The sequence below is a fragment of the Mytilus edulis genome, chromosome 2 (genome assembly GCF_963676685.1).
Source record: "Mytilus edulis chromosome 2, xbMytEdul2.2, whole genome shotgun sequence".
NCBI classification, from domain to species: Eukaryota; Metazoa; Mollusca; class Bivalvia; order Mytilida; family Mytilidae; genus Mytilus; species Mytilus edulis.
The window spans coordinates 38,320,223-38,346,853 of NC_092345.1; the positions used below are offsets into that span (position 1 = coordinate 38,320,223).

At 32.2% G+C, this 26,631-nt stretch overlaps 1 protein-coding gene and 1 long non-coding RNA gene across 2 annotated transcripts; both read left to right on the forward strand.

Annotated features, from left to right (window-relative positions):
- Positions 1-3,891: 3,891 nt before the first annotated feature.
- LOC139512137 (uncharacterized) lies at positions 3,892-6,426 on the forward strand. The gene is made up of 2 exons (XR_011662172.1): positions 3,892-4,000; positions 5,955-6,426. It is a non-coding gene; the product is annotated as an uncharacterized lncRNA (long non-coding RNA).
- Positions 6,427-19,830: 13,404 nt separating this feature from the next.
- Positions 19,831-25,117, forward strand: LOC139512138 (isatin hydrolase-like). The gene is made up of 2 exons (XM_071299538.1): positions 19,831-20,094; positions 24,183-25,117. Exons 1-2 carry the CDS (start codon positions 19,916-19,918, stop codon positions 24,868-24,870), a joined length of 867 nt encoding a protein of 288 aa, XP_071155639.1. The 5' UTR covers positions 19,831-19,915; the 3' UTR covers positions 24,871-25,117.
- Positions 25,118-26,631: the final 1,514 nt, after the last annotated feature.

A 26,631-nucleotide genomic window follows, 5' to 3' on the forward strand; every position in this document is an offset into this window, starting at 1 on the left:
ATTTTTTGGATCCCATTAGATCTTGCTGTTCGGTGTGGGCAAAGGCTCCGTGCTGAAGATTGTATTTTGACCTATAATGGGTTACTTTTATAAATTATGACTTGGATGGAGATTTGTCTTTTAAGCACTCACACCACATCTTCTCATATCTATTTTAAGATTGTATTAGATCATCTGGTGTGTCATGTTCAGTGTTCAATAGTTCAAGCACATTAGGACAAGAAAATATCAAATATATGTGAATATGAACCATTATTGTAACTGTGTTGAAGGTGGATTTCTATACTTGATAGAGAGTTTTGTGACTTTGTGAATCACGTTTTGAATTTTTGCAATAGTTCATAGATTGAGAGTAAGTTGTAAATTGATCCAATATTTTAGACCCCCCGTTTGAAACCTTGACCAGATACATATCGTCAATCAAGAACAACAAATAATAGTGAAGTTCCTGTCAGAACAAGCATTAGCCTTTCAAAAAGGGCTAGTCGACTCTTAGCTGATGAGAATGGAAGTGCTCTCGCTTTGTAGATTAATTCATTTACTAGAATAGCCACGTGCAGAAATGGAACCTTGTGGTACAATTTCAGAAAGATTCATTACTTCTCAATGTCATATTAGAAATTTATAAAAATCAAAAGGGTATTAACATCAACAGATATAAACAATTAATCAAAGTTGTATGAAAATTGATGAAAGCGATATTGAGTTATAATTGTCCGAAAACTGGAAAATCCCACTTTTTTAATGGATAACTCGGAAACTTAAAATCAAAATTTATAAAAAAAAAGAAAGGGAGCTCACGTCAATAGATATAAACAATTTCTTTAAAGTTTTATGCCAATTGGTTAAAGCATTTTTAAGTTAATGTCCGACATGTTGACGACGGACGGACGGACAGATGTATACCATAATACGTCCCGTAACCGGGCGTATAATAATTCAACACGTACTATACATTTGGCTTTACCAGTCTCCAAAAGAGAAATATTTAACACACATACACACACACACACATGTATTTATGTAGAGATATACAAATGTCTCACAGAGTACTGATAAACTGTAACAAACACATTATGGTCCGTCTGGTGAAAGAATATTCCACTCATATAGACAAATGTTTAGTGCTGATGTTCATGTAGAATTTGCCACTGAAAGTTTTGCAAAAATCAAGAAAACAATGGTAAAAAAATTAATAAATAGTAATAAAAGTTCAGATGTAGGTTCGAGTTTAGATCACTGAATGTGATCACTGTCGACACTGATAAAGGAATATTGTCGGAGACCGTGACTGAACAGGACATTCAGTTTTTTTACTTTTTATTCTTTGGTTTTTTAAACAAAAATAGCCAACATGATATATCAGAGAGTGCTTAATTATTGGCACCCAAATTCAATTAATTATTTTCAAATCAACTATCAGTAATGAGGGTTGGGGAGAGGGGGGGGGGTCAGAGGGGTCCTGATCCCGAAATCCCGGGCTTAAAAACATCATGAGGTCCAGAATTAAAAAAAAAAAAAAATTCTGACATCCCGAACAACGAAAAAAGAAATCCCGGATCCCGAAAACTGCCCCCTCATTAATCAGTATTGGCAAAAATAGCTGCATTTACCACAATGAAAGATAAATGTGATAAAAGAATATACATTCAAACAAAAAGAGGTGCGCCAACAGAAAATAGAAACCACATTCTTACTCTTAATTTCATCGGATCTCAAAATTTAAACTCTTACCAGAACTTTACTCTATCTAAAAGTATAACTCAAGAAGTTTCTAAGTGTAACTCGAGCTTAAACTAGAAATCTTACTTGAAAAAATATTCGAAATCAAAATAAAACTGGAACTCGAATTTAATTTGTGTCGATTATGGAGCGTTGTGTAATAACAGAAATGTTAGCCAATTTTAAATTTCTTCCGAAAACGGTGTCATTGAGGGCTTTTTTTTTTAAAGTGCCGAGTTTGTGGCTTTTTAAACACGGCATTTCGGGTTTTATCTTCCCGGTGCAATGGACAACAATAACTTGTCCATTGCACCGGGAAGATAAAACCCGAAATGCCGTGTGTGAATTAATTCTGTTTGTAGTATAAATGGAACATGTTACTTTTCAGCCCAGATACCCTCAATCTTCCGAAGTGGAAGATTCTAAGTCTGCAAGCCGTAAATTATTTCTTTAATACGGCATGAGGCACACATTAGTTTTTCCTATACAACAAATGCAATTAATAAATTTAGATGACTCCAACTTTGACAATTACTTTTTAATAAACTGTTACTGTATGTTTAAGAATGAATAATCAAAATACCTTAATAAAAAAAAAATATCATATAAAAAAACATATATATATATATACAATTTTAACCCGATAGTTCCAAGCATTGCAAGAAATGCTGATATGCTAGCAACGTCGTTCTATAACGTTTTAAGAGAAAAAGTTATAATTCCCGCCAAAAATTGATAATAAGATTATTTCCACTGTAGCGGATTTAAAACATCGGTGACCCCCCTTTTTTATTAATGCTTTTTAAATCTCCCCATGAAGCTGCAATTAATGCAGAAGTTTGAAGGAAAAAACATTAGTAGATTTTTTTATTTCAAGAAAAATCTATAATAAACGGCAATTAAAAATGGCGGGAAATGTAAAAAGGCCTTAAAAAATAAGGAAACTGAGAAAAATAAATGTGTATAAGATAAAAGTTACAATTGACTGTTTTAGTTAAACCAGTTAAACATCGTTTTTCAATAATTTTGCCTTCTTTTAGCATTTTTCTTTAGCTATTTCTACCTTACGGTATAACGCAATTCTTTACTCTTTGATGACGTCATATCTCGAAAACAACATCGGTGACCCCAATTTTTTTTTTCGCCTAAAATATTGAAATAAGTATGATCTGTCTAAATGCAAAATTTTAATGAATTATTATTAGTAGTTTAAATAGTGTGATTTCCCTTTAAATCTACGTTATATGATGCGATCGGTCTTTTTCCTCGTGATCATAAGTATTTTCAAAACGTCTCTTAATTCGGTCATTTACAATTTGCCTAGTTTTGCTATCGATTGAAGTGTCAGGCTGTAAATATATTAGTTTATAACGTTAACATTTTTCAGTGTATATGGAATATCACACGGCCACATCTAAATCAAATAGAAATTATAACCAGTGAAATAATCCTTAGAGCTGAAATAATCCTTTATGTTTATACTGTGCAAACACAGTGTGCATTTGTGCCAGAAGAGAAATGGCAGGTCATGCATGCTTTAAATACAGAGCAATCACAATATGCAAATGAAACGCATTTGTTTTTATTTAAGAATTGAATGCTTCTTTTTGTAAATTTATTGGGGTGTAAAAGCGTTGACCGAAGTACATTTTGTATGAAGCGCGGAAGCGCTTCATTCTAAAAATGTACGCACGGTCAACGCTTTTACAACCCTATAAAGTTACAAAAAGAAGCATTCAATACTTATAATTACATTTTTTAGCTATGATCACGAAAACACGAATTTTATATATTTCATTATTTAATTCACCTGTGCACTTTATTGTTGGAGCACGTGTTATCATGAATGAAAAGTTGTATTGAGCATTACAACTGCTTACGGAATAACACGTGATGTGCAGTTAGCCAATCAGAATAAAATATTATAATGAAACATACATCTAATGTAATTATTTACCAATACAGTTCCTTTTTGAATGTAAAATGGAAAAATTGTACCATTGTTCTTCACTCAATAGTCGTCTAATTGAGATTGATCTGTTTGCAACTTTCTACAAAAATTTGCATTTGTCATAGTTGGTTACATAACTAGATTAGTCAATAGAGCCAGAGACATATATACACAGAGATTGGCAGCTGTAACAGTGGTCAGCGAAATCTAATCCAAAAATCGCATCACGCGAGACTTTAACGAGATCGCCATTTTTATTCTATCACGACAAGTACACCACCTCGCTTCGATTTTTATTTTACATCAAGCATTTCAAAACAGCATAATGTAAGTACATATTTCAATTTCGTATATGAATTACCTTGTTTTATTCAGTTTGTAGTAGTTATTAGTTAAAATATTGCGACGATTAACGTTTAATTGCAGTATATAATAAAGGAAGCTTGGCCGACATGCACGTTATGAAATTTTTTAACCCCTGTCTGTTTACACTTTATAAACTTTTCCGTCTTCAGAGAAATATTGTACCCAGCACATGCATTACTTTCCTATGACAAACTGGATTGGTATATATAGGTTGTTTTATTCATATTTTCAACCACTTTGATGCAATTTATAATTAAAAATCAGTATTATAGCGGCCATGTTTTTTTTTTGCTTCAATATCAAGACAGGCCCCTGTCTGTTTACACTTTATAAACTTTTCCGTCTTCAGAGAATTATTGTACCCAGCACATGCATTACTTTCCTATGACATACTGGATTGGTATATAGAGGTTGTTTTTTTCATATTTTCAAACACTTTGATGCAATTTACAATTAAAAATCAGTATTATAGCGGCCATGGTTTTTTTTTGCTTCAATATCAAGACAGGCCCCTGTCTGTTTACACTTTATAAACTTTTCCGTCTTCAGAGAATTATTGTACCCAGCACATGCATTACTTTCCTATGACATACTGGATTGGTATATAGAGGTTGTTTTTTTCATATTTTCAACCACTTTGATGCAATTTACAATTAAAAATCAGTATTATAGCGGCCATGTTTTTTTTTTTTGCTTCAATATCAAGACAGACCCCTGTCTGTTTACACTTTATAAACTTTTCCGTCTTCAGAGAATTATTGTACCCAGCACATGCATTACTTTCCTATGACATACTGGATTGGTATATAGAGGTTGTTTTTTTCATATTTTCAACCACTTTGATGCAATTTACAATTAAAAATCAGTATTATAGCGGCCATGTTTTTTTTTTTGCTTCAATATCAAGACAGACCCCTGTCTGTTTACACTTTATAAACTTTTCCGTCTTCAGAGAATTATTGTACCCAGCACATGCATTACTTTCCTATGACATACTGGATTGGTATATAGAGGTTGTTTTTTTCATATTTTCAACCACTTTGATGCAATTTACAATTAAAAATCAGTATTATAGCGGCCATGTTTTTTTTTTTGCTTCAATATCAAGACAGGCCCCTGTCTGTTTACACTTTATAAACTTTTCCGTCTTCAGAGAATTATTGTACCCAGCACATGCATTACTTTCCTATGACATACTGGATTGGTATATAGAGGTTGTTTTTTTCATATTTTCAACCACTTTGATGCAATTTACAATTAAAAATCAGTATTATAGCGGCCATGTTTTTTTTTGCTTCAATATCAAGACAGACCCCTGTCTGTTTACACTTTATCAACTTTTCCGTCTCAGAGAATTATTGTACCCAGCACATGCATTACTTTCCTATGACATACTGGATTGGTATATAGAGGTTGTTTTTTTCATATTTTCAACCACTTTGATGCAATTTACAGTTAAAAATCAGTATTAAAGCTGTAGGCCATGGTGTTTTGCTTCAATATCAAGACAGACCCCTGTCTGTTTACACTTTATAAACTTTTCCATCTTCAGAGAACTATTGTACCCAGTACTTGCATTACTTTCCTATGACATACTGGATTTGTGTATATAGGTTGTTTTTTTCAGATTTTCAACCACTTTGATGCAATTTACAATTAAAAATCAGTACTCAAGCTGTCGGTCATGTTAATTTTCTTCAATATAAAGACAGACCCCTGTCCATGGCTACAGGTTATAAACTTGTCCATCTTTAGAGAAAAATTGTAACCATCACATGATTTAATTTCACAAGACATACTAATACTGGATTTGGGTATAAAAATTGTTTTTTTCATTATTTCCACCACTTTGATGACATTTACAATTTTATATATATATTTACATTCAGTATCTGAGAGCTTTTTTTTTTAACAGGATCCTGCACGTTATAAAAGAACAAAGATGTTGATCAAATTTACCTAACAGTGCAGCATACAAGAGATAAAATATCATACATGTGCTGAATGTAGGACTCCCAAGTCTTTCTGATTGAAATTAAGAATCCCTGGCAAACAGGAACAACTATTAGTGATGACTTTATCCGAATGTGACGGCACTGTCATGTAGTGGACTGATTACTACTATCAATGTGATACTTAACAATGGTTTTGTAAGAGAGAAAATTACATGTGCTTATCCTGACTGTAAAAACACCATACTATTGTAGTTCATATGCCAAACTTGATGTACATGTGTATGCGATTTTTGTGCAATTGATGGCGAGACCATTGAACTAAAAACAAATACAAGACTCTGCATTCAATCTATTGAATTTGAAGCAGAAGTGATACAGTGGCAGTTGTGCAGATGGATAAAAAAGCAAATAAATATCTTGTGTTCAACTTCATTTGTCTTCTTTACGTTTACAAAGTATACATGTACATAGTTTTTACATACATGTACATGTATAACAATATGATGATGTAGTATGATTGCTAATGAGACAATGATTTACATGTATGGCTATCATTGGAAGGCCACTCTATAATATCTTTGTACATCATGAGAATGGAAAATGCTACCCTTGTAGCATAAAGGTAGCATAATGTAAAAAAAGAGAAACTGTTCATTTATCTTACAACACCCCTGTGATATATCTTGACAGTACTAAATAGCAAAATATTTCGTTTCACAAATTCCTTCCTCTCCATGGAAAGTAACATATTTAATTGTTTACATGAAATGACAAAATGTGTAGAAAAAGAAGCAAGAAATGTCCACTCTACTACTGTACACTAGTCGCTCACATTGGTCACCATCTATGTTTGTTTCAGTCCTTTAACAAATTGTCAATGGTGCTTATTTATATTTATCTGTTTCAGTTTTCTTCTTTATAATATAACATGTTCTCATTCTGTGATCACTATTTCACCTCTCCTGTTTTGAAAAAAATGTTTATGCTAATATTTTCTGCAATAAATTGAAAAGGCACAGATGCTATGACTAAACAGAAATGTGAGGTATATGTCAATGAGACAACAACCCAACGACAACAATATTCTTTGCACATCTATGAATGTTTAAGAATTCGTGTGAAGGTCAAAAGCACATAACATGTACTTATATATCCATAACCTGGTACATGTATGTACCTATTTCTGCATTCCGTCCTAAACATAAGTTGTGTGAAGAGACCAAGCAGTTTATATGCTTATAAAAAAGCTGATATTAAAATGAATAACTGTATAACAAATTCCGGGAATGAGACTATTTTATTTAAAACAGATGACATATGTTTTAAATAAAATATATTGGTGGAAAAGGTTTAAACAGAAGCAGGAGATGTCAAGGGGTAATACAAAAAGTACAAGGTCGTGTAACATAGAGGAAAAAAATAACAAATGAACAGAAAATAACTGCACCGAAAATTACCTTGAACAACATAAACTCACAAAAGATCGTGCACAATTTTAAATCTTTCTAATTTCAAACTCAAGTTTCACTACCCGATAGGAAAGAGTAAAGATAAGAATGTAGTAGTACTCTGGTGATCTATGAAACAAAACATTAAAATTCTACAGTTCAGCAGGGCATTTTTATGTACTTATGATACAAATTGTTTTTAATCAGAGTCTGTGATATCAAGTCTTAAAAAAACTACAAATAATGACAGATTCATATTCAATATTTCATGGCAGCAAAAATAGTGATTTCGACAACACTATAATGTACGTGCCTTTAGGAAAATCAAATTTATGCAAAGGTTCCATAAATAATTTTATTCTAGGTCAAATTGACAATTAAAAATTAAAATTAAATTAAAACAGATATAAAATCAGTTTCTCACGATACAAAATTCTACTGGCTACATATTTTTTATATATGAAAAAGTTGCTTCATTTCTTTTTTTGACATGTTAAAAGACTTTTTGTTTTCCTGATTGAATACTAAAGTATTGGCCAGTGCTTCTGTTAAAATAAAGTTCTGGTCATGGTAAAAATAATATGTCAGAATTTGTTAAGTTTTAAAAAACAATTACCAAGTAATAATCCATATCGAACTTCACCTCCGGCAAAATTCAGGTGATCGCAGGGCAATAAATTGCGTAATCGCACACCTGTGAATCAACAGTCACAACTCTAAGGGACTAATTACCGAAAAATCGGACACACATAATTTCACTGTGTAATTAAGGAGCAAATTATTGCAAAGATATGCGATAAAGAAAAGTTTCTTGTAATAACAATTGATCATTACCAGATTTGAATTTTTAAATTATATGAAATGCAGAAAAAAATATTTTTCTCAATAAATACATAAAAATGAATATAACGATTTCAAGTATTTAAAAAAAAAAAAAGAAATTATAAGATGATCTGAAATAATTTTCCCTTTGCTTTTCTTGATTATCTATCGAGGTTTTTCATCCCTGACTTGATTACATGTTCTAATATTTATCGACGAGAATCTCATCCCGGGCCGCGATCTTTCACGGGATTTCACGGAGTTGCCAATCTCTGTGTATATATGTCTCTGATAGAGCGCTGTGGTGGAGATGTTTACTCTGAAAAACACTAGCTAATACAACTGAAAAATATGTATTGTATTGAAATGGTAGAACAGCATGGAGTGCAATTTTACAAACCCCACACAATAATAATAGTAGACTATGAGATAAACATCCGAAGCTTAAATGTTAAATTATAATCAAAAGCAGACACAACAACCGCAAAATACATGGTTATTGGAATAGAACCTGTTAGATTCACGTCAATAAGACAGCAATTTAACGATATAGATAACCAATATTAATCTACAAGACATTAGTTAATTTTAAAAACTAGACAGGTGTCCTTATAATTACAGTTCATGACCATTCCTTTAACTCATTGAAAAACCAAATGTTCATAACTAAAAAAATATATATTTATAACATGTACGTATGAACTTAGAATCCGATAGACAAAATGTAGTCGCTAGGGATTTTCCTTCTTTAATGAGTTCAACATCCTTTGAAACAGGAATGGTGTTAATTTAAGATCATTTTGAGCATTTTTAAGACTCTTGCCTATTTCAATGTTGCCATTTCTTTTGTTGGAAGAACCTATAGTACAAAAAAACGTATTTACGAATCGCCGTTAAACTGTTCTTATCCAATAATATGGTTCTCGCTTTGATCTATCATAGATTGTCGATCGTTAATGCATTTATGTTAGATAATGATAGATTGTCGTCAATAATTTTGTAAATGCATTTACATCCGTAAAGTATACTTTACGCCGTACATCTATAATGGTCGACCGATAATCTATCATTGTCGCCGATAATCTGTAATTATCGCATTAATGTGGTTCCCGCGTGCCATATCAGAGGGACACATTCTTGTTTCTTCAACTTTTCGTCGTATCTCTGTCAATGTGTATTAAAATTTTAAAGTCTTTATCAATAAATATTTCAGTGATAAATAGCCTGCTGTTTAATCCATATCGCGCAACTTTGATGCGCACCCTTTATCGCATATCCTTTATCACACCCCTACCCTTTATCACATACCCTTTATCAGAACCCTACTTTTTTTTTACATAGTCAGTTTTGTTGTTTTTTTTTTTTGCTTAAGGTAGCACTCCACAGTTAGAAAAAAAATACATTAACCTAACTGTTTGTGTTGTACATGTGCATATGTATGTAATCAGTATATTCCATAGATTTGATTTTCAAAAGTTAAAAGAGTGAAAATTAATTCCTTTTATGTGTATCCATGGCAACATTCTGCATTTATTTACCATAAAATATTGCAAAAAGGGGGTGGACATGTCACATATCCCCCCAAAATTTGGAAATTTGGATCAAACTAGAATTTCAATGCCTTTGAGTGATACCTTTTTAGAAACTGTTTTCATAAATCTTCCTAATGATCAAATAAAAAATGGGTGTTTTTCGCCTCACTTTTTCGTAAAATCCAATCACAAAGTTCGTGCGATAAAAAGTTTGAAAAAAACATTACAATAATTGCCGGACCAATGTATGGTAGGGACATGCAAATACGGACTGTCATACAGAAAACAGCCTATATTACATACATTACATAATCTTGATGTTCATATAAACCCAATACAAAGGCTATTTTAACTCAGCCATCCAAAAATGAATTTTATAAATATTCCTAATGATCAAATAAAATATGGGTGTTTTTCGCCTAATTTTTTTGTAAAATCCAAACACAAAGTTCGTGCGAAAAAAAAGTTGGAAAAAAACATTACAAAAATTGCCGGACCAATGTATGGTAGGGACATGCAAATACGGACTGTCATACAGAAAACAGCCTATATTACATACATTACATAATCTTGATGTTCATATAAACCCAATACAAAGGCTATTTTAACTCAGCCATCCAAAAATGAATTTTATTGTATAGCAATAGAATATTTCCCACAGAACGTAACCAAAAGTTAGCGTGCAATAATATGATATTATTACGTAAGTATTTCTGTATTGGCCTTGTTATTGGTCCGAGGCTTGCTGTATTGGCCTGAGGCGAAGCCTATAGGTTCTTCCAACAAAAGAAATGGCAACATTGAAATAGGCAAGAGTCTTAAAAATGCTCAAAATGATCTTAAATTAACACCATTCCTGTTTCAAAGGATGTTGAACTCATTAAAGAAGGAAAATCCCTAGCGACTACATTTTGTCTATCGGATTCTAAGTTCATACGTACAAATGCACACTGTGTTTGCACAGTATAAACATAAAGGATTATTTCAGCTCTAAGGATTATTTCACTGGTTATAATTTCTATTTGATTTAGATGTGGCCGTGTGATATTCCATATACACTGAAAAATGTTAACGTTATAAACTAATATATTTACAGCCTGACACTTCAATCGATAGCAAAACTAGGCAAATTGTAAATGACCGAATTAAGAGACGTTTTGAAAATACTTATGATCACGAGGAAAAAGACCGATTAATACACGTAATAATATCTTTATTAATTAACTACAGTGTTACAATATTTTCTTAATATCATTTCAAGAGATAAATATTTTTACCTTGAAGTGGAACTATCCAAATCTCAGTTTGTTCCTTTGTATTAGATGCAATACATAATGATCTGGTGCTGTTTCCAGGTGTCTTCAGCATTTTCTCATCTGATGAATTATTCTACCCTTTTCAGTCACTATAAAGTGTTACAACTTAAATTTAGACGCAACACATAAATAGTAATTGGAAAGGTACTGCCATTGCATGTGTTATGCAGAAACTAATTTAAAATCGATGTGTACAATTGTGAAATTTATGAGGTCGTCAAGAAATGAACTTTGTGATAATCTACTCGTTCCCCAAACCTGAAATAGTTCTATCGTCTGCTTTCAAAATACCTTTTAAATGAATGTGACCGTCTTTCGCCTGAAATGTATGCCATACTGACATTTTCAGCATGTTTAAGATCACTATTACAGTAGGACAACCGGATGTGCCTTTTCGGCCAAAATGTGATTCGGCGGCGCTCAGTAGTCCTTTTGTGGCCTTCCTTTTGTGGTCATAAACCTTGTGTTTAAATTTCATTGATTTCTATTTACTTATACTAAAGTTATTGTGCAAAAACCAAGAATAATGCTTATTTGGGCCCTTTTTTGGCCCCTAATTCCTAAACTGTTGAAACCAAAACTCTCAAAATCAATCCCAATTTTTCTTTTGTGGTCATAAACCTTGTGTCAAAATTTCATAGATTTATATTTACTTAAACTAAAGTTATAGTGCGAAAACCAAGAAAATGCTTATTTGGCCCTTTTTGGCCCCTAATTCCTAAAATGTTGGGACCAAAACTTCCAAAATCAATCCCAACCTTCCTTTTGTGGTCATAAACCTTGTATTAAAAATTTTCTATTCACTTTTACTAAAAGTTAGAGTGCAAAAACTAAAAGTATTCGGACGACGACACCAACGCCAACGTGATACCAATATACGACCAAAAAATTTTCAATTTTTGTGGTCGTATAAAAATGGTCAGATTTATTAAAACGCTTCATTTGCATGGATATGATGCACATCATGTAAGAGTTAATTCCCTTATATTGTTTTTTTTATCATAAATTAAATTTAAATTATGGTACCCTTCATTCTTGAAATTAGGTTTTAAATCCAAATGTAACTTTCTTGACATTTATACAGCATAGATAACAGAATAAAATCTTTAAACTATTAAAAGAATACCATTCGGCCTTAAAGTCTGTGTATGATTCTTTTACCTATATCTCATTAATTACAATTTCCATCCTCAATTTATTCCATTGGCAACTTTTATATATAAAAAAGAATAATTTAGTATATAATTATGTCTGACTGTTAAATGTAGATATTTTCAGTCTATTCCCTTATGAAAACAGTCTGCATACCATGTATATTATGTTTTTGTTTCATATTTGTGGGATTGAAATCATAGCACACTGTAAATAACTGACTGTTTTTACCCTAAACAGACACTTTTGGATTACTTACCCTTAATATATTCTAGTCCTATTGTTTCTATCAAAATCATTTTGCTTTCAACATTACTGGACACTGGTCCTTGACATTCCATTTGATTACTGTTTTCTTGTTGTATGTATATCACACATACACATGTACATGTACGTACAAGTGTTTTTTGTTGATATATAACAGTCCTATGTACTGAATTTTTTATTCATAGTGAACATCTTTCTCCTTCCTGTAAATATAAAGCAAATGAACATACAATTACTAAATAAATTATATACTAAATTATTCAAAGCAAAATTAAACTTTGCATTGTTATTATCAACACATTAATACAAATTTGCCATATGAATTACCAAGAAAATAAATGTTTTACTAAGTATTATAAATAATTATGCCTCAAGCATTTTGCTCAATACATAAAAGTTAAAGGCAATAATGGGCAAAGAAAATATTTCCAAGTCTTGAAAATTTATTTTTTAGGTATAATATTAAAAAAAAAGATGTGGTATGATTGCCAATGAGACAACTATCCACAAAAGACCAAAATGACACAGACATTAACAACTATAGGTCACTGTACAGCCTTCAACAATGAGCAAAGCCCATACCACATAGTCAGCTATAAAGAGCCCCGATAAGACAATGTAAAACAATTCAAACGAGAAAACTAACGGCCTTATTTATGAAAAAAATAAGAACAAATATGTAACACATCAACAAACGACAACCACTGAATTACAGGCTCCTGACTTGGGACAGGCACATACATTAATAATGTGGTGGTGTTAAACATGTTAGATAACAATGTTTAATATCATAACATGGAGCAGATTTGAGTGTTAACAATCCTTTCATTAACATTTTTATATTCAATTATATTATAGTGTACATAAATATATAACATGTACTATACAAGCTAAAATTATATACATTTTGGGGGCATTCACAACCCAGTTTTTCTCAATTAAAATCATGGAACCACCACTGTCATGACTTTATTGGTCGATTATATAGGGACTGAAGCATGACTGGAGCCTATAATCCCTTTCCCTTTGTATTGTATCAATTTGTGTTCATAAAAGATTTAATTTTTAGAGATAAAATATTAAACTTGAGTGTACATGTATTATATAAATGAAATCTGGGACATATAAAAGTTCAAAATTCTTTATTTTCCAATTAAGGCCCCCTGACGGGCAATACATGACAACAATACACAATACATTCTGATTCTTAACACATAAACATATAATGAGTTTTGTCTCTTGCTTGTTCATGTTGTTATAAGTGTCAAAAGTGTTGGCTGTTATGTTTTATTGTTGTTTTGTTTTGTATATGTTTTTATATGTGTTCATGTGTTTCAGCGATGATCCTTTTGTACTGGATTTTATCCTGAATAAAATTAGTTAGATAGTTAGTTTATAATGAGGATAAAATTAATTGTTCCCAGATAAAATGGGAATTTATTTATATAAGACCAGGTATAAAGTAGCCAAGAGTTAAAGTGAATATGTCTTACATTCTAATGATTTAGTACATGGACGTCTTTGACCAGTTGACGTGCAGCAAAATTCATGGAGTACCCACCCAACCCACTACCTTTTTTAGAGAACTTACAGTCGGCATGAAACATGATCAATTTTCATCCACGCTTTCAAATTTGATTCGTTTTGGTCCGTATTTGCAGTTTCAGGTTTATAATGTTCACAAAGTGATAGCGTGAATTATTTCCATGGAGATCGTGAAGAACACTTTTTACAGAGGATGACCTTGAGGTCACTCCGATGTATTGTTATCGCTTAAATTTCCGTCATTCATAAATTCTAGTCAAATTAGTTTTGGGTTTTCAACACCAGTGAAAAAAGTGCATTTTCATACCTGCGATTTCTGTTCTCCGGTTGTACGATGTTTCAACAAAATATGGAATCATTTCAGTTGTTGATTTAGTGGTGAAAAATTGACTGAATTATATCTTAATAAATACGATTTTATATGTTTAATTGGTGTTTCAGAAAGAGGTCAGGTGCTCTTGTTCATTCATAAAATTATCGTTCATTCATAAATTTATCGTAAAATAAAAATCACTACACAGCAGGTTATACGTGTAGTGTAAATGACCACCTGTATTCTAAAAATAGCGGTCTCACTAATAACGACAAGAAGAACTTTTAGCGACAAGAAGCGTCAAGAACGGACAAGAAGAATAAATTAAGCGACAAGAAGACTATTTAGCGACATGAAAACTTCTCGTACCGCATGAGGATGACACATATCAAATGAACAATTATGTGTGGGACTTAGTTTTAAGAAATGATGTCAAAGTAACACTATGAAAATATTTTTAGTAAGCTGAAATATATATTTATTTTTTACATGTTTATGTCTTGTAAGTTATTTTATTTCTGTCCCATTTTTCAACATTAGCGTCTCGAAAGGTGAAATGTTTTAACTGAATGGTTAATTTAAATTAATTATGAAAATTGTTAAAATTAAATAAATAAAAGTAATTATTGCCCAGTTACAAACACTACCAGGGGATAATCCATAATTACCCCCAACTTTAGCCTGGTAAACTTGTTGTCTCCTTGTGAAATATAAAACATATTAAAAATGATTTTCTGCTTAAGTCTTTTATTGATATAAAGTCAAAACCTTCTTGCTTTTCACTAGACAACCATGCCCTGTCAGGTTTAATTCTTATATATGTAGATGAAAAATAAAAGCGTCCCAAAACATTAACATGGCAGCAATTGCTTTTACAGCCTTTAAGGCTTTGATTTTTTTACAGAAGAGTGTCCACCATGCACTTGCACTGCACTATAATAATAGTAGAATAGAATTATCATATATACAAATAGATGAAAATGATATTTATCGGTCGTCCAACTGTCTATATCAATCTGCTCAGCTCTTAATAGAACTCCATATCACGGCTTTGTGACGTCAAATACGTTGACCTGGCCTTAATAACTTTGACCCGGACATATCAGCGACGTCATAATGTTTGAACCGACGTTGATAAGTTTGACCCGAACTTATCAAGACAACTTCCGGTTGCTGGTGAAACTAAGATAATACTTCCAAAAGACACAAATGCAGCCTGATAAATCGATTATCAGGTTATCGGAATATTAATATTGTAAAATATCAGCTGCTCGACATAATATGAAGGCTTTTTGATCTCGTTCGCTGTGCTTACTCGACAAAAAGCTTAATATTATGTCTCGCAGCTGATATTTTACGATATCAACATGCAGACAACCTGATAATCGGTACATACATGTATGCAATCGTAATATTAATAATATATATAACAACAAACCAGTGTATTCTCTACGACTATTATTATACAAGTATAATAGTCCAAGGTATACTGATTTCTTGCACTACAATATAATAGTTATTACGGTGAAGTTGAATTTCCTGTCATTTATTCATCATCCAAGCACGAACTTGTATCAGAAAAAAATATCTCTGTAAATTAACCCAAGTTTCAGGTATAGAGATGTGATCTGTTTCTGTGACATGTGCTTTTGACCATCCACAAGAACCTGCGGTCATCCGATGTTCAGTACTTCAGTACTTTGATTTAATTTTGTCTGTCCAGTTTGAAAACGGATGTTGACAGTGGGTATAATATTTCCAGAGACAAGGGCGGATACCCCAGACCGAAATCCGAATGTAATAAAATGATAAAAGTGATAAATAGTAAATTCATTACATGAAAAGGAAATGATGAAAACTTGGATTTCAATATTCATGTTTCATATTATTTTACACTTTATTTTTGCCGTTTAGATCATTTCTTGGGATACGACTTCTTTGAAAATAATTACCTGCAATATCTGGATAATGCTTTATCTTTTATGTTGTGTGGCACAAATAAGTTTAAGCATCCAAGAATGTCATAAATGCAACTTTCAACGAGGAATGCCAAATCCGACGTCAAATAATGGCCGCCATTACGTGTTGACAACGTCGTCTAGTGAACCGTATCACTGAGCGCTGAAATCCTTACTCAGGCGCTTCCGGTTGTCCTACTGTTAAAAAAATGACAACTGCGTCTTCAAAACAACTGTTTACTTTCAGTTTGTGTTTATCGTGACTTTCGATGTAAAATCTAGAGACGTTCCGAATTCCTGCACTTGTGTCAACTCGGCCAATATAGAATAACTCGGCCAATACAGAAAAAAATCTGTATTGGCCGAGTTATTCTGTATTGGTCTAGTTTACACATTATATTGCATAGGCAGTTTTCATCATATTAAGTCTAATAACAGTGTAGTTAATTAATAAATTCTAATATTGCACTAGTGCAATAAATTTTCAAAATTCATGACGTCATCAACGTTTAAATCTTAGTTTAAACCAATTTTTACTGTCAAATATTATATTGCTATACAATAAAAGGGTTATTGCATGAATATTGGGGAATATTGTCCCTCGTAGAACACATGTGCTTCGGATAAGTAATTGAGCAGTTCTTTTAAGGCCTTTTAAACAAGACACAAGTAGCGCTGAAGGTAACCCAGTGCTATGGATCACATAACAGTTCATATAATATAATACTCTTCTGTTGAAATATATGATAAAAGGGGATCTTATAAAGGCCTAAAGGCCCTTGGCTGATATTGATGTCTCGGGATGATACGACATATGATACGGATTTTGCCATGTATTATTCTCTATAAATTAACTCTGTTTATCATATACTAAAGCATTGATATGATAGCTTTTGCATATGTGTAATGAGCGGAAGTACACAAGCCATAATTTCCCACGGCAGTCGAATCAAGGCCTTTTAAACAAGACAAATTTTATAGCATTTGTTTATTGTCTTACATAAAACTATTGTCGGAAGTAAAATGATAAAGCAAACTGGTTTTTTTTTTCGTAATAATATAGCATTGTCTGCCCCAAAAATAAATTACCTTGACCGATTACTGATTCGACTGGCGTACGAAATTTTAATCTTGGTACATTAATATCGAACGCCGTAACTGCCTTATGGTCCTTCCTTCTTTATCATAATGAGGGTTTTCTCTATTATGATGAGTTTTTCATTATAATGATGAGCTTTTTCTCTATTTTGATGAACTTTACTAAATTATGATGAGGGTTTTCTTAATGATGATGAGGGTTTTCTCTATTATGATGAGGTTTTTCTCTATTATAATGAGGTTTTTCTTTATTATTATGCGCTTAATACGTAAACGGTTCTCATATCGTTGCACTCCCCGATACTTTATAAGATCCCCTTTATACCAGGATTTTCTTTTTTTTCCTTCTAATTCATGGTGTTCTGGGGGTTGGAATTCATTTAATTAAAAGGCTGGAACCGATTCATCTTATACATCTTCCTAAACGCTGAATACAAAAGTCTTTGGCGGAACTTTCGGTTATAATTAAGTTTGTGATTAAGAAACTCAATGCTTCTTTTTCCACCTAGTAACTTGATATTAAAAAATAGAGCAAAACTTGAGGAGGGGTTATTTGAAGCGAAGATCCCTATTGTAAATTTGTTTTGATTGAATTACGTACATGATTTTTATTTAGTCCTAATATATTTTTCTATTTGAATTGTTTTTCGCTAGTTATTGTGGGACCCTTTCTAAGTTGCTTTTCGGTGTGAGCCAACTTGAAGGCTCTGTGTAAGGCCTAACTGTGTCCATATATAATAACTGTTTACATGCAGTTTGTACATTGTGACTAGGATGGACAGTTGTAACATTGGCACTCATACCACACGGTTTTTCTATATTTTTATGTGCAATGATCAATAACCTTTCTGAATCTAGATAATCTACTTTTCTACACTCAGAAAGATCATTGTTGATAGTAAGGCACATGAAAATATAGAAAAGAACATTTATCTTGTAGTGTATATTGGTACAGATAGCTGAAAAATGTATAAAATCAGCGAAAATTGAGCGAAACAAATTGTATGCGAGCGAAACAAATTGTATGCGAATCTCCTGTTATGAATGGACACTGCTTCCTGTCTCTATATTGCACAAAATAAAATTAAAAAAAATAGCAAATTGCAAAATCTAAAAAGCAAATGGAAATTAGGAAATATATGCTTTATAGGCTCAGAAGAATTCGGTCTACCCGTATCGCCCTCTCGATTTGTGTATTGTAACTGTTATGAACGATTCTGTTTTCTGCACTGGAATACTATTAAGATAATTACAACTACATGTACATGTAAGATTAAACAATATATATGCCCTTGAGTTTCATCTAAAAAAAAAAGAAATAGAAATGAGAAGATGTGGTATGAGTGCCAATGTTACAACTCTAAGTCCCAATGTGCAAAATGAAAACAGTTATAGGACACAGTAAGGCCTTCAACACGGAACCTTGGCTAACACCTAAAAGTAAGCTAGAAAGTGTCCCACAATGACGAGCGTAAAACAGAAAAATATATTGGGATTAAATAAAAAATCATGTACGTAGTTCTATCAAAACAAAATTTACAATAAGGATATTCGCTTCAAAGAACCCTCCTGAAGTTTTGCTCTTTTTTCAAGTTCACTAGGTGGGAAAAGAAGCCTTGCATTCCTTAATAATGACCGAAAGTTCCGGATAAAACTTATGTATTCAACGTTTTGGGACATGTACAGGATGAAATAGCAGGCTCAATTCCAGCCTTTTTATTTTAAATAAATTCCAACCTCCAGAACTGTTTGATTATTAATCGCATCATAAAAAAGAAAAACCTCATCACAATAGAGAAAAATATCATCATAATAGAGAAAAAGCTGATCATAATGAAAAACCTCATTATAATAGAAGAAAAAAAACTCATCATAATAAAAAAAAAAACCCTCATCATGATAAAGACGGAAGCTACGGCGTTCCATATTATGGTTTATATGTGATCAGTTTATTTATTAGTAATATATGTATAACAAATTTACATATATATATAGCATACTTAACAACTAAAGTAACGCACCACCTCTTGTCATATGATATGTAGTTAATTTACAGTTTCTTATTTGTATAACTCAAGTATAAACTGTAAGCATAAACTTGAAATTAATGCAGACTACAGAGAGAAATTAATTAAGTTATAAATCAAGTTGGTCATAAGAAAAAGTCCGTGTAAGAAACTGAAAATAAAAGTCATTTTCGTTGTTCTAGGTCAATGACACATAAGTTTTCTGAGACAAGTGTTTGTGACCATCCACAAGAACTTGCGGTCATCCGATGTTCACTACTTCAGTACTTTTGATTAAAATACCTAGATCAACATAAATGCAAACTCCATAGAAATAAACGGTAGTGGTACGTTTCTTTTGTTGTTGATTATTTGAAGTCATTCAAACGTGCAAAGCTTGTGACAGTATAAAAGAGACTGATAAATAACACGACATCAACTTTTAGGTTCTAAGCAGAAATAAGATGGGCAGAATTTTAAAGTTAACATTAGTTACATATTTTGTAGCATGCGTTTCTTGTTTGCAGTACAAGGTTGTTGATTTGACTCATAACCACGGAAAGGATTCAATATACTGGCCAACTCATTCCGGCTATGAACGATATATAGACCATAGAGGACTTTATGAAGGAACTGATATTTGGTATGTACAATGTAGTTTCTGATTTTGCAGTAAAATTGTAACTTGAAAAAAAAATGTTGACAAAACATATTTAACGTTGAAATTTCAACAACGCAATTTTACCACATGTAATGATCCCGTTCAATCAAAAGTTTAAAAAATTGTTTCACACACAGCCCCACAAATCTCACAACTTCAACTCGTTCATGTTATATCCCATATAATTATACAATAATTAAAACTAAGGATGTTTCAAGTATAAAACACTATTGTAATTGTTTACTTTGTCCACGTAATTATCATTTTACCAAGCTACTTAAATGTTGATAGCCATAATATACGCATGTAAACAATAAAGTGAATATGATACATGTAGTTTTGAAAAAAGAAATTATTAGATAGTTTACATTTTAATTTATACTTGAAACACTTTTAGTTTTAATTATTGTATAATTATATGGGGAAAATAAATCTAAAATAATATTTATGTCTAATACTTTTACTGCTTAGTCTGTTTTTAGTGATTCAAATATCCATTTGACGTGACTCTGTACTTATACATCCCGTGATTGTGTGTTTGTTCTATGGTAAAAAAATGTATTTCTCTTTTATTTTTGCTAATGTGTTTTGTCTATTCTATGTCTTGTTGTGTTTTTGTTACTTATCACGTGGCTCTGTACTTATACATCCAGTGCTTGTGTTAATGTTCTATGGTAAACAAAATGCATTCTTTTCTTTTCTTTTTTGTTAATGCGCTTTGTCTATAATATGTCTTGTTGTGTTTCTATGTTACATATCACATGGCTCTGTACATCCTGTCATTGTGTTATTGTGCTATGGTAAATTATTGTATCTGCGTCTTTCATTTTTGCTAATGTGCTTTAAATTGTAGACAAGCATTTTTGTTTCTTTGTTACGTAATTGTTTGTTTTATATTGATTGAGATTATAACACAAGGTCGACTGCTGTATTTCTATCTTGTCATTTTACCCACTAATGTCTGTTTGTTTTGTTCACACATGGGTGTCAATTTCAGTCATGAATTCGATGCGACAGTCATACATGTGACAGATAAGCTAGCAATAAAACCATGTTTAATCCATCATTTTCTGGCTAAGAAAATGCCTGTACATGTACCAAGCCAGGAATATCATTTGATGTATTTGAGCTTTTAATTTTACCATTTGATTACGGACTTTCCGTTTTAGATTTTCCTCTGAATTCGCTTTTTATTGTTGTTATTTTACTTAACTTTAAGATAATGCATTTAAATGGAACACAAGTTAAACTGTATGACATAAGGCAGTCCTTAGACAAACCTAACTTAGACTGCTATAGAACAGCTTTACGGTCTAATGTAGTATAGAGTTTCCCTAAATACATCATACGATATATCTATTGACATGTGATCGGCTAATTCCAAAAAAATGAACACAGATTTTTCTCTTATTTAGTTCATAGTTTATATGACAGCCTTTTTTTTACTGAATGTAACTATCTGCATAGTATTTTACAATATAAGTCGAAGAAGTTCTTTTTTGACAGCAAGTAAGTCCCGTTACTATATTCATTTGATTTAATTTTAAATATACACAGTAATTGGCGTTAATCCATTTTACAACAGCAGCAATTATGTCTAACAGTCAAACATCTCCCAAGAAAAAAATCATAAACTTCTATTTTAAAATTAGTTTTGTTATTTTAACCTCAACCACAAAAGTTAGTCGTCATCTTTTTTTGTCATTTACCTGGATATTTTTTTATAAGATCAACTTGCTACTTGTATCATATTACTAACAAACGAGATTTTCTGGTTTGTAATACAAATTATGCGTTTATTCTTTCCCAAAACCAATAGTTTGAATTGATTTCTAAGGATATTAAAATTATTCAAAGTGATAAAATCTAAAAAATTATTTTATGAAAATATAATATTTATTTATTGCAGTTCATTATTCATCTTCTGTCAAGTTTGTAATACAAATTGGTGTGTGCTCTCATCCAAAGCCAAAACCCCAAATTTTAATATCTATAAGTATTTGAAGTGATAATTATATCGGACAACTTATCTCAGAAAGTAATACTACTTCATGCATGGTCCCATCATTCATTCATCGTTAAATAGATTTCGTCTGCTCCCATAACAAGATTCACTCAAGGGCATAGTTTTATTTGTTCTATTTTATACTAAGTCTTATAATAATCTTTATCACTGACTGGCTAGTACATGTAGATTTTTTTTCTATGCTAAAATTAAATCCATTGTTGAAAACATCATGCCACATTCGAAGGCCTAGTATTCGCATAACGTCAAACTTACAGCTTTTGGAAATAGTACACACTGAATGTGTACTACAAACTTGTTACGTAAGGGGCATTATATGACATTCTATAGAGATGGGGATGGCAGGAGAATTTCATTATATGCTGGTCTGGTAAAAACTAAACAAAAATTCGTACTTGTTCCCCACACTTCTACGGATAACATTGCTAATCATTTCTTATCTTTAAGCTTAAAATACTATATAAGGAATTTTAGTGTCTCATTTCTGTCTTCCAAATGAAAACAATTAATATGGCCCTGAACCTAAATTTTGTTTGCCAACTGTAGATTGTTTCTCTCCTAAAGTCTATTTACTTTGAAGGAAGTTGCGAAATTAAAGTAATAACTAGTGTTTTCATAAGATGGCGTCCATAGTCGTCGTCCATTGTCCATTTACTTTTACCAAAATCTTCTCTTATAAGACCAATTAAAACCCTGTTTGCCAACAAAATCCTTGAGGAATCTAGTTTTAAAAACAATGCGCCAGCCAATCAAAATGGCCGATATGGCTAAAGTACCATACAGGGATAATATTCCTATTGCATTTTTCACAATAATTGGCAAAAATAGAAGAAAATGGTAAATTTCTTCATCAACTCCTAAATCGTCTGACAGTTTTGACGTAAATAAAAAGTACATAGATTTCAACATTGTGAAAATGTCGGATTTATATATAGCGGGTTTTAAGATAAATATATACAACATTGGTATGGTCAATTCATTCAGTTCCTATTTAAAATGAAATTTTGACCATTTACTTAGTATGCCACAAAATCACAAGGATTTTGAAAGTTAGCCGAATACCCTTTTTGAGTACTTCAGATTCAAGCGCCTTTTCAGATTTATAACAGAGATATCTATAGGAAAAGTGCGTTTGGCGTACCAAATTATAAGCCTTGTGTTTTGATGAATTTTTACAACCATTCGAAAAATACTACCATGGTTGTTGTATCTTGTAGGAGGGTATGTTCAGACCAGACGTCACTTCTGTGTCATTTTCTGTAAATTTACTTTTAACTAAATGTTTAATTATTTGAAACTCTAAGATTTCTCTGTTCAAGCCATAGAATATTTAAGACGCATTTTGCACATATTTTCGAAATTTCGGTATCCAATGCTCTTCAATTTTTGAATATAGAACTAATTAACTTTGCCTTCCGATTGTTGTATTCGAGCACTCATATGTTGTGCTCATATGTTGTGCTAAGGATTCGCACATTTGGCTTACCATATTATAGTCTTGTTGTTTTACAATATTGAAGAAATAACATAAAAAAAAAATTGGTGTACACTAATTAACGCGCGTAGCGGGTTATTTGACAGTGTGCGCCACATTTTTTTATGTTATTTCGAATAGACAGAAAAAAATATTACAGTTATTTCTTATAATTTAATTCTAAATTTCATTTTAAACTGTAGAAAACCATGAAAAAACGTTGATGACGTCACGGTAACATGACTAAATTATGTCTATGGGCTCATAACAAAATAACGTCAGCCAATCAGAAGACGCGTTACATCCAAAATTAAATTATTTCCCTCTAAACGGGAAACCGATGTTTTGACATATTAACCTTCTTTTCAGAATTATTCCATAGACAATCAAACCTAAAAAAATACAGAATATCAAAATTGAACTGTAAATAAAAACTTCAAGACACATAACTATACTGATTAATTAATTAAAGCACTAGAAGAGCGGCACATCAAATATTTAGTATTTAAGATACGCATTTCCTTTTACGGTTTACATAATTAATTATCACTTTTAACTATATATTTGTAGGGTAGCATCTAATACTATAAAGACAACTGAACATTTAGGAACACATTTAGATGCCCCACAACATTTCAATAAATTTTCCTGGACAACACACCAAATACCTATTGAAAACCTTGTTGGTCCTGGGGTTATCGTTAATGTCAAATCCAAAGTAGTATCGAATGCAGATTATATGGTGACGAAAGCTGATCTTGAGGCATGGGAGGATCAATATGGCAAAATTCCTGATGGATCTATAGTGATTATGAACTCTGGATGGCACGACAGGTATCCAAACAAAACACTAGTATTCAACACATCAAATCCGAATGACACAACCTCTTTTCATTTTCCATCCTGGGGCAAAGATGCAGTATCATGGCTTATTGCACATCGTTCAATTCATGTTCTTGGGGTAGACGTTCCGTCTTTAGATTATGGCCAATCAGTGGATTTTCCAGTGCATATCTTAATTAGCAAAGAAAACATCCCAGGACTAGAAAATGTCGGTTATCTTGATAAAATTCCTGAAAGCGGGACCATTATATCTTGTGCTGCTATGAAAATTGTCGACGGAAGCGGAAGTCCTGTCAGAGTTTTTGCACTGATACCCAAATTTTCGGACTCAAATAGTGCTATGAAATATCACTTTTCACTGTTTGTACTCCTATGCAGTTTAGTAAGCTTCAAAATGTTAAACGATGATTTTTAAAATGTGGTTCGGATAAATTGTTTTGTAATAGACTTTATTAGAAATACAAAGACAACATACTTTGGTTTTAATTGTTAATACATCATAATGACATTCTAGTAGTCTATTACAAACAATTTACGTAAAACATATATGACAGACATGAAATAACTGAACTCATATTCTATATCCATAATTCTGTAGGTGAAAAATCTTTAAAATATTGTCCAGTGGATATAAAATCATAAAATACTTCTTTCACGTGAAACTAATATTATTGCTTTTCCCAATTTTTGCATACCGGATGTCTAAAGCAAATTGCCCAGACCTATGGCAAAAAAAATAATCTACACTCATTTTGAACAAAATCCGCATAGTCAGCCTTAAAAGGCCCAAAAGTATATGAATTACAGGCTCCTAACTAGTGACATGCACTTCGACGATGGAAGTTTATAACGACTTTGACTGGCTATACAGCCCTTGCATGGTCGGTATATGGGAAATGTACTTACAGAATATGGCAGAGGTAAACGTTTTTGCTAGAGCCAATCCTGCTCTAACGGTACAACATAAAACAAAGCTAACTATAAAAATCAGCAAAAAAAAAGGTTTACTCATCAGATCGATACAAAACACTAAACAAAACCACAAAAGACAAACAGTTCAGGTTTGAAAGAACTCTCATTAATAGTTATCCCACGATGACGTGGTGTGTCAGTGTAAGATCACCCCGATGGCCGGAGGCCAGAGGGTGATCTAACACTGACACACCAAGTCCGAGTGGGATAACTATTTTACATCCCAGCTGTTTTAGATTCAGACGAAAAAACATTTACAATTCATGAAATCTAGTTTAGAACGCCACACAACCATTATAATATACTTTATACATTACTATATGATTTATACCCTTTTTTTACCCCCGAACACGATGAGTAGATATCAAACAAAGCAGCACCTGCATACGGGGTATATATCTCCCAATTGATACGATATTCCCGTGCTTGCATTTCCTATCATGATTTTCTTGATAGAGGTTTACTGCTCACAAGGAAGCTATTAAACCAAGAGTTCCAAATGATGAAGTTGAAATCATCCCTTCGTAAATTTTACGGACGTCATCACGAGTTGGTTGACCGTTATGGAATAACCGTTTCACAAATGATATCGGATATGTTCCCTACAATCCCCTTCCCTTTCATGAATATGACCTACCGAATTAGACTATTTACCGGATTTGTAATCACATAAGCAACACGACGGGTGCCACATGTGGAGCAGGATCTGCTTACCCTTCCGGAGCACCTGAGATCACCCCTAGTTTTTGGTGGGGTTCGTGTTGTTTATTCTTTAGTTTTCTATGTTGTGTCATGTGTACTATTGTTTTTCTGTTTGTCTTTTTCATTTTTAGCTATGGCGTTGTCAGTTTGTTTTGGATTTATGAGTTTGACTGTCCCTTTGGTATCTTTCGTCCCTCTTTTGCCCCAAACTAAAATTTTATAAATGAACTTGGTGATTTATTATCTTTACTTTTACATACGAATAGAATATTAAAAAATTAGAATCACAATTACAAACGACAACACATTTAACAATATCCGATCAGAATTACAAATACAACATCATAACTAAATAGCAAAGTACATGTACCTTGGCAGAGGCACATCGTATGGATCAACCAATTCGTGATGGTGTCCATAAAATTTACGGAGTTTTATTTTTAATCGTTGCTCCTCATTATAAGTTTGTTTGAGCAGTTTCTGCGTAAGGAGCACAGTCACT

What these genes read in the sequence shown, in the direction of transcription:
- LOC139512138 (XM_071299538.1), top strand. Translation starts at nt 19,916, where the DNA reads ATGGGCAGAATTTTAAAGTTAACATTAGTTACATATTTTGTAGCATGC. An exon ending in TATGAAGGAACTGATATTTG is followed by an intron (nt 20,095 to 24,182) that starts GTATGTACAATG and finishes ATATATTTGTAG; the next exon opens with GGTAGCATCTAATACTATAA.